Source organism: Marmota marmota, unplaced genomic scaffold, assembly GCF_001458135.2.
Source record: "Marmota marmota marmota unplaced genomic scaffold, marMar, whole genome shotgun sequence".
In the NCBI taxonomy this organism is placed as follows: domain Eukaryota; kingdom Metazoa; phylum Chordata; class Mammalia; order Rodentia; family Sciuridae; genus Marmota; species Marmota marmota.
Genome location: NW_026000026.1, coordinates 88,097,749 through 88,107,196, shown reverse-complemented (window position 1 = coordinate 88,107,196; position 9,448 = coordinate 88,097,749). Strand labels below are relative to the sequence as shown.

Genomic DNA, 9,448 nt, shown 5'->3' with positions numbered 1-9,448 from the left:
ATGTTTTGCTTCCTACCATATGGACATTTTCTGAGTATTTTATTGAAGGATTTATTTCAGAGTAATAATTTTCATCTCATAAATTAAATTGGCTTTAATGTTTTGTTTTGCTTTTATATTTTAGAAAATTTATGTAACAGATTTGAGGAAGCACTAGATAGCTAAATTTAAAAAGAAATTTGACTTATTTTTCTAAATCCAGGAAAAATCTTTTTTTTTTTTCTTCTTCCAGTGGTAGTTTTTCTCTAGGCCCAGAACTGGGTAACTCATTGCAGGTTTTTGTGAAAAATTTAGCTAAGTGAGGTAAAAATAATCTTTATGAATTTATAAAGATTCATAATTACATATGTTTCTCATTGAATCTTTATAAATTGATAACACAATTTTGAATTATTTGTGTTCTGTGATCTAGCCCTTATGTACTGTTTGGTACATTGTGTAACTTGGTTTCCAATATTCCATAGAAGTTCACAATCGTGGCACAAATGACTTGAAATTATTTTAAACTAATGTTTATAGAGAGATTGTGTGGTTTAATTGAATAGTGTTGATTTCTGTTAGCATTTATTTCACTGTAAGATAAAATGTCTTAACAATTATTTTATTTCCATAATCTTTTGCTGGATAGGACACTTGAAGCTACCTGCATATATCTATTATGCTTGGTTTGCAGATATGAATTAATATTCTCTTAGAATGTGAGTTGATATGAATTACAAAACTGTTTTCATAAGCTCATATTTTCTTTGAATCACAATTTTGAATTGACAGATTTTGGTGATGGAATCACCATGAACTTATATATGCTTTGGTTTTTTCAAAACTATAATACATACACCACACTTCACTGGAAAATCCAAGGATAGCTAGCCATACATGCCCTATACCTTTAGTAAATTCAAACCCAGGAATTAGAGGTGACTTTCAAAGGTTAAAAAAAAAAAAAAAAAGAAAGAAAAATTGAAAGAACAGTGCCTCACTGTATATGGTAGGATCTTCTGGTAGATTGACTTTCTTTCAAGTGTCAAAGGAGGAAAGAGCCATATCCTCATACCTGTATTTGAAAAACTTCCAGGCTTTTAGTTTGCACACATGTGCATATGCATGTGTGTATATATGTATGGTTTTCATTTTTATTTTTTGGATGAATCCTGATCAGCAATTCTTATTTAACTTTCATTGTATACCATCCTCAGCATTTTTCTACAGCAGCCATAATGTATTGCATCTTCTCATGACTAAGTTTAAATAGTTACCTTAAGGATTATATCTAGACTGTTCCCCTAGGGAATAAAAATCAAGACTATATTATTTTGAGTATCTATATTTTGAATTACAAAGCTGAATCACCTTTCTTTTTTCCAGTTTGTGAATATGATGGGAAATATTGATACATAGATGTTGGGTTTTTCTTTTGATCTTTGGAATCTGAACTGATTCTTAGTGAAAATGTGAAATCCCCAGTATTAGGATCATTATTGACTTTCTAGCAATGGTGTCAACAATCAGATATAAATATCAAAGAGAAAGGGACAGACCTCTTAGGATGAACTTCATCATGAAAACGTGCCACTGTCAGAGATTATTGAGCATTCTAAATAACTTGTATGGGTCAGCTGGGATTCAGAATACCATAGCTTCTCAATTCTTGATGCAAAGCCATTTGAATTAAGTGGTTCCCTTTTATGTTACACAGCATGTCTTGCTATAACTAAAAGGCATGTTGATGAGACACAAGAGTAATAACTCTGCCATAGTTTCACTAATATATGTGCTTCACTGGTGTGTTCACTTTCTTTTACTGGCCTGTTGCTTTTCATTACCACTTAAGATAATGTTGTATATTCAACCTTTGATAATTTTAGTACTTTCATAATAAAAGAATATTTCCTTTATCTGCAGGTGCTGCTGTTTTTTCAAACGAAGGAAAAGGAAAACTATACAACGCCACAAATGACTCTGGACACAGACAGATCATGGGGAGTTACTTACATGTTCATCTGCTGTCTTGTGATTAAAATCATCTCTGTAGTGACCACATATATTTTCAAGGACTCACTCTTAGAAACAAATATGTCATACTTTCATACTTCGTTTTGTGGTTGTCTTACATTCATATTTTTTTCTAATTTAACTTTTATGGAAGCTTTAAAGTTTTGTCAAAACATGAGTGCTTTGCCCATCAATGAATAGAATGGACCAATGAGGTGGTTTTGATGAATACAGTTCTATAGGACATTTTTCAGAAGCTCTTCTCCTGTTGTAGAAAACAGAGCAGTATCTTAAGTGTCAGCCAGTTATATATACCTAATTTGATTTTTTTTTATATCTTCTGTAAGAGGATAATCACCAGGAATTTTCTTCCCAGTGGATAATGCAACAGAGAAAACAGTTACCCAAATGTTTTTAAAAAAGTTATTCCTTGAGAAGTTCATATTTTGTGACATCTGCATTGATTTCAGTATTACTGATGGTACTGTTATTCATGGATCATATTAACATTCTCTCTGTGAAATCATGGTACAGTCACTGCCCAGAGGTACTGAGGAAAAAGCTCTATGAGTTCAGCAGATGGTTTGGTAAAATGAATCACAATAAGTGCGGGAAATATGAGCTCTGCTTTTGTTGCACCGCTATGTGAAGTACAGTGTTGTAGGAGTGGCAAAAGCGCTTATTTTTTAAAAATGCAAAATATTTGTATAATGTAACTTTATGCTTCCAGATAATAATGTATGTTAGATAGCAAGAAATGAATGCTTTGAGAAGTGACATGTTGGAATTTTCTTTCTTTTTTTTTTTCTTAAATACACTAAGGAAAAGAAATAAATGTGAACCTCTTTGCAATGTATAAGGTTGAACCTAAGGAGATCCCACTGAAACCTACTGCTGAATGACTGACTGCATTCTCCCTTAAGCAGAAAACTTTGGATGTGCCATGCAATGGTGTCTTGTTTATTATTTTTGCTCTTTGATAAAAAAAAGACCCCCCAGCAATAAAAACTGGGTCACTCTTTTTCCCTCTGTGCACATTAGTCTCTTGTATTCAACTTTGCTAGTCCTTGGAATTTTCCTACCCTTTAGTATAATTTTGATGATTGAAAAATATTTTGAAAGGATGGGTCAGGTGCTTTGCCTCTATAGTCTTTTGAAGTGCCTGCATATGAACAAAGTAACAATTCTGTAAAAAAGGAAGCCCATTCCACGTTTCAAGTATGCTTTGTTTTAAGCCATAAGGACACAGCTGTACTTTTGTCATGGTGTAGTAGCCCGAGTTTTCAAGAAGGTTTAAAACAAAGACTGGCTAGAAATTGATCAAATCTCATATTCACCTCTCATTTATAAAATTGTTACTCTTTCCATGCAGTCTCTTCTTTGTCTTTAAGTGTGTGCCTCCAGGCATGCTTATTTATTTTTATTATCTCAAGGTAACATTTAAAATGTGTATTAAAGTAAATAAATCCACTTTTTTTTACTTCATTATTACATTTACAGAGATTTAATTGTACTTTATAATTTATTTTTCTTATTAGCCAAAATTTCAGTGCAGTGTTTGGTGATTAGGCACCCATATGAACACCACAAATCAGGACATTATTTATCACTATTACTCTGAAATCTCTGAATGATCTTTTCTTGATTTTAAAGACCTACTTTCAGACTAGAAAACATTTGCTGTATAATTTGGTCAACAGTTTTCATTTCTGTTTCTTTGTTTACTGTCATGATGTCTTAAACTACAGGAGTCACTGAGTTTTTATTTTTGTTTGCTTTAAGTAAGGTAGATGGATGTTTTGGCCATTATAATGTGAAACCACTTCTTTCTTTACAGTATTTGACCAAATTTGTGTGTCTGTGATATTTGTAAATACATGTGATACCTGTATTTCTTATCATAAGCCTATTTAGTTTTATTCTCAGTAGGGTTTTTTGGACTGTACAGTGTTTATATGATCTGAACTCCTTATGCATAAGAAGGTGTGTATAATAATCCAATTATGGACTTAAATATTTTAAAAGTATAAATACCCTTATTTGCTGCAAAGACCAGTGTGTTAGACATTTGCTTTTTAGCAATATTTTTAAGTGCTCCATTTTAATGCCAAGGAATAAGTCTTTTGGCAACACAAACTGGTCAATAATAGGTAATGCAGGTATGTTCAGGTGAAGCCAACGATGTTTTGCATTTTTATGCTTCTTTTCTGTCAACACTAATGAAGTCAACATTGCCTGAATGTCTGAATAATGAAACACATCCCTGTTTAAAAGTATGTAACTGAAAAAAAATAAAAAAATAAAGGTAGTTTTTTTAAACTTGCTCTTTCCCCTTTCCTCTAATCACAGGTAAAATAATCCCATTCATTAATTTAAGAGAGAAATTTAAAAAATTCAATTGATTGAGCCTATTACATGTATGAAGCAAAATTAGTTAAAGGAATATGGTTTTGTTAATTTTTTTTTTATTTTGTTATTTTGATTTTGTTTTTGCTTCCCTTTGTTGGAATGCAATTGTAAGAAGCATATACCAGGAAGGATCTAAGCTTTGTTTTTAATTTTTTTAAAAAATTCTCTGAACTACTTAATAGAACGCTTAGTTACAGCTGTCTTCTAAAAAACAAAAGGAAATAAACAGAATAGTTTTATTCGTTTTAGAAAATAAAATCATACTGTTATGTTCACAGAAATTCAGTATAACTAATCCAGTTTTAAGTGAATGACTTTAAAAATCCTTACAGATGATGGCAAGCACATATTCCTGTCAATAACTCAGTTTATCATGATGCTAGGTGCTTTAAAGATTTTTGACCAAAAAGGTATTGATGGTGCTGTATTTAATAAAGATTGCTACAGATAAGATGTGACAAAGCAGCACACACTCAGCCCGTGAATAGTGTGTCTGCTAAGCACCAGAAACATTAGGAAACAGAAAAATCTGAGGATGATGTATAACCTTTAAAAGGCCCTATTTAGAAAAATCTGACACAAGATTGGGGTTCCAATCTCAATGATTATGTACTTGTCTTGGTAAGAACATTTTGAATGGCAAGTGATAGAAGCTTATGCTTGCTTAAGCAATTGGACTGTACATTATTTAATGGCAAAACCCAGTGGTAAAACTATCTTCAGATGGTTAATCCTGATGTTAAGATGAGAATCTTTTTCTCCATATCTCTTTGTGTAGCTTTCCATCTTGCTGTTTTTACTTCCCATATATGATGATAAAGTGGCCACCCAGTAGCTTGAGACCTTTACTGTACCATATTAGAAAATAATAAACTAGTAACTAGTAAAAACAATAGACCATTTTTCTCAAGAGTTTCAATAGAATTCTGACTCTCACACCCCTTGCCCACATTGGTTTACTACTTCACCATGAGCCCCTTACTATGGATAAGAATCTGTTCTACCAATGTGTTAGACTGAGTCATGAATCCACCTTTAGAAGATGTGTAGTCTGAGAAATGAGGTAAAAAAAGGAGCTACCCAAAAGGAAATCAGGATATTATAATCAAAAGGAGAGTGATTAGTTATTGAGCAGGCAAAAATAAATAGATAACCCCATCATACTAAAGAAAATAAAATACAGCATATAGGCAAATGTAATTGTTTTAAATTAGAAAACATTTTTTTCTCAGAATTGTATAAACATGGATATATTATTAGAAGTCACTTATATAGTGAATGGGTACATCTGAAAAATGTTTGGGACTTAGATGTAAAGGAAAGTTACAAGTACCTTATTTGGTATGTTTTGGTTTTTAGCTTTTCAGGGTTTTGGTAGAATTAGGGTTAGAAGAGTTAAAAAGCACTTTTAAAAAATTAGTAAAAATAAGTGTTATTATAAAAATTTGCCATTCTTCAGGATAACTAGTTTATTTTCTCTGCCCACATTTGGACCCATGTAAGTTATTAGGAAATTTGCATCTTAAGAACACATGGCTCGTAACCAAAAAAAGGACTATATATAGAAGTATTTCAGGTAATATTTCTAAGATATGAAATTGGTTTTGTTAGAATAATTGTTTATAGGGATGTTTACTATACTGTAATTTAAATAAACATTCCTGCACTTCTCTGGACTAGAGGTTGGCAAACTACTTTTTAGGAAAGCTTATGCTCTATTGAACCAAGAGGTAAAATTGAGGCTTTTATATACTTAAGCAATGAGAGAGAAAACAAATTTCCACAAATATTTTACTGATGAAATTAAAAAATATATATTAATACTTGAATACTTTTTTGTATTTCAGGTTTATTAATGATAATTAAATTATTTTGAGGTGATAGTATGCCACTTAGTTGGGGTTTGAAATTGATGACAAATATTCATCTTTTAATGCTGATCTGTAATGTCATTTTTCATTTTTCATCTTTGAATTTTTTTTTGCCACACAGACAGGTATTACCAAAACTGTCATCAATCTTTGCATGTGTGACTTTGAGCATAGTAATCATTTGAAATGAATTTATAGAATTCTGCTGCATTCTCTTGATATTTGCCATTTAGCATATCATTGTATTGTAGATTAATCACTTCCTATTGAAAGTTTGGTAGATTCTCCTTGATTGTACTGTTAAATGGGTTTTGCATTATGGAAATTTCCTGTGCAATTGCATTGAGTTCCAAAAATGTAGCTAGAAATGAGGTTGATATTGGAAAAGACATCCACAGTAAAATTGTGTGGGAATGTAGATCAATGTTCTTTTAACTTGATAGTGTGGGAATTGTGTTAACCAGCTTGACATTACTCGTGATTTAAATAACATAAGTTATCAAAATAACTTTTGCAGTGTAAGTCACATTAAAGTGCCATTTTTTGTTGAAACATTAGGTTAGATTTATTAACACTACCAAGCCTGCAGCAAAAGTTTTAATTTCCAAAATTATTCAATGTTCTGTAATAGTAATTGAGGGTGACTAGTCTCAAAAATTTTAGTCCTGTTTGGAGGTCAAAAAAATTACAATAAAACTTACCACTGCCATTGAAAGTGGTAAAATTTGGACAAATCATTATATTCAACTTCTATTTCTGACAAAATTTAATAGATCTAGTGATAGTTAATTAAGACTTTACTAGTTCAAGAACATAATAGATTCAAATATTTTCCATATACTATTTGGTGATGCATAATACTATGAAAATCTACCAACTTTAGACATCCTACATTTTCATAGGCTTTGTAAATTTGTCTAACCTAGCTTTTCATACTCTACACATTTTTTTTTTTTACCACTGTCAATTATAGCACATCTTAGGAGATTCCACTGCAGGTTGTACTGAATTAGTATTTTCTGGATTTCTTTGAAAATACTTTTCTTCTGCAGTTGAGTTCCATACAGAGTATTCTTTAAGGCTAATTCTTGAGTCACTTCAATTTCAGCATTGACTTCTTAAGTTAGCAAAAACTGGGTAGTATTGGTGACATTTGTTAACTCATCAAAAGTCAAGGAAAACTATTTGATATCATTTGCTAATTTCATTGTTGTGACACCATGGGGTCCTAATGTATTCAAGAATATTCTTGCCAGGAAGCTAGTTATTTTGTCAGAAACAAGTTTATTTTCTCTGGACATACTTACTGGCTGCTGCAGTCAAGCATAATTAATATACCACTAGTAAACGGCTTTCTTTGCTTGGCTAACAAATGAGTTCCTCACAAATTTACTTGGATTGTATCTTCATTCTCGTGTGTGTGTGTGTGTGTGTGTGTGTGTATGTGTATGTGTGTGGTGGTGGTGGTTATGGTGGAGTGTGAATAAATTCTGTGATGAGATATGATATTTTGGTTTTCTTATTATTCAAACTGTTGGTTTCCTGTGAATTGGGAATACTGTAATAAGCACTTAATCTGGTAATTTTGAAATATATTCTTTTAGCACAGCTGAAGTATCATTGCATAATAAACATAATGCTTTGACATATAATTGTATAACAAAACAATCCACACTCCACTGTGCCTTAAAATTGCAACACTCAACAATCACTTTCCTTTACTTTTTTCTGACCTTATAAATATGCAGCAGTAATAAAAAATAATAAGATGTATGTATGACAATATGTGTGGCACTTGAAATACTGTTGAATTATAGTCACAACTGAGATTTATAGTGTGTTGAAGAGCAGTGCAAAGCAAATGAAAGTGCTACATATGGTCTCTGTCACAATTGTTCAAGTCTGCTTTTGTACCATGAAAGCAGCCATAGACAATATGTAAACAAATGAGCATGGCTGTGTTCCAATAAAATTTTAATTATGGACACTGAAATTTGAATTTCATATAATTTTTATGTGTCATGAGATACTCTTGATATTTTTTTAATAATGTAAATATGCAAATACTATTCTTATCTCTTGGGCTGAGCAAATACAGGAGATGGGGCTGGATTGGCCTACAGACTATAGTTTGCCAACCTCTGTTCTAGATCATTGTTGAAAAGATTGGATGTTTGAGATAAATTATTTTTTATCTAATGAAATGAAATTACTTACCAAAAGATAAACTTTCTTCTCTATACAAAAGGAAGAAAGGTTTTAAAATTGTACCAAGAATTATAATTTTAAAGAAAAATGCACCATGAATGTATGGGAGTTAGAAATAAAGCAGAATGAGGTAAGTCTGACTCTCACATGAATTTAGATGTTGAAGCAGGGTGTAGACTTGGGAAGAACATGAATTTGGGGATTAAAAAAAAAACAAACGTAATCTGAATCCAACCTCTTCATAAAAACTAGCAAATTATTTGATTTCTTGGCCTAAGTTTTCTCACGTCAAGTTAAGAGATAATGGCTACTTTGCAGAATGGCTTGAAGGATTAGAGACAATATTTTTAGTAGCTTTTACTGTGAAGTACTTTTCTTAATTACCTTCAAGGTAAAATACAATTTAAAACTGAACAACACCTTGATTTGTTATACAGTGTTATTGCCCTTTGAAACTTGGTATTTATTAAACTTTGTTTTAGATTGAAGCCATCATTTCTATTTAGTAGAAGTATTTGTGTCCTAATTCTAATTCTATCAAATTATACATTGTCTATCTTTCCTCAATGACATTACTAAATTGAAAATGATTAATTTCATGTTTATTAATAAAAGTGAAAAATAGAAGGTGGCCAGAGCAAAGCACTTGGTCAAGCGACTGTAATCTTATGTCAAGGTCAATATCAATTTATTAAACCAATAGCAATGTGTTCTCTTTATGATAATCCTTCACCACTTGAATACCACTAGCTATTTATCAGGTGCTCTGCTGAAATCCAGGTGAACTATTTATTTCCTTGACCTGCCATTCTTATTATCCCATTAAAAATTAGATTTTATTTTGACATGACTTCTTTGTGAAACCATGTTTATTCCTATTTATTATTCCTAAAAATTATTACCATTTCTATTTCTAATGCTTATAAGTTGGCTTTTAACTAATTCTGTCTAATATTACATGAAATAAA

At 31.4% G+C, this 9,448-nt stretch overlaps 1 protein-coding gene across 11 annotated transcripts in view; it reads left to right on the top strand.

Annotated features, from left to right (window-relative positions):
- Window positions 1-8,265, top strand: part of Csnk1g3 (casein kinase 1 gamma 3) — a 115,258-nt gene extending 106,993 nt beyond the window's left edge. For all 11 annotated transcript variants that reach the window (XM_015486700.2, XM_048811834.1, XM_015486703.2 and 8 more), the window contains one exon: window positions 1,903-8,265. In XM_015486700.2, coding sequence (XP_015342186.1) covers window positions 1,903-1,957 — 55 coding nt within the window. In that variant the 3' untranslated portion in view covers window positions 1,958-8,265. The remainder of the gene's footprint in view (window positions 1-1,902) is intronic.
- Window positions 8,266-9,448: the final 1,183 nt, after the last annotated feature.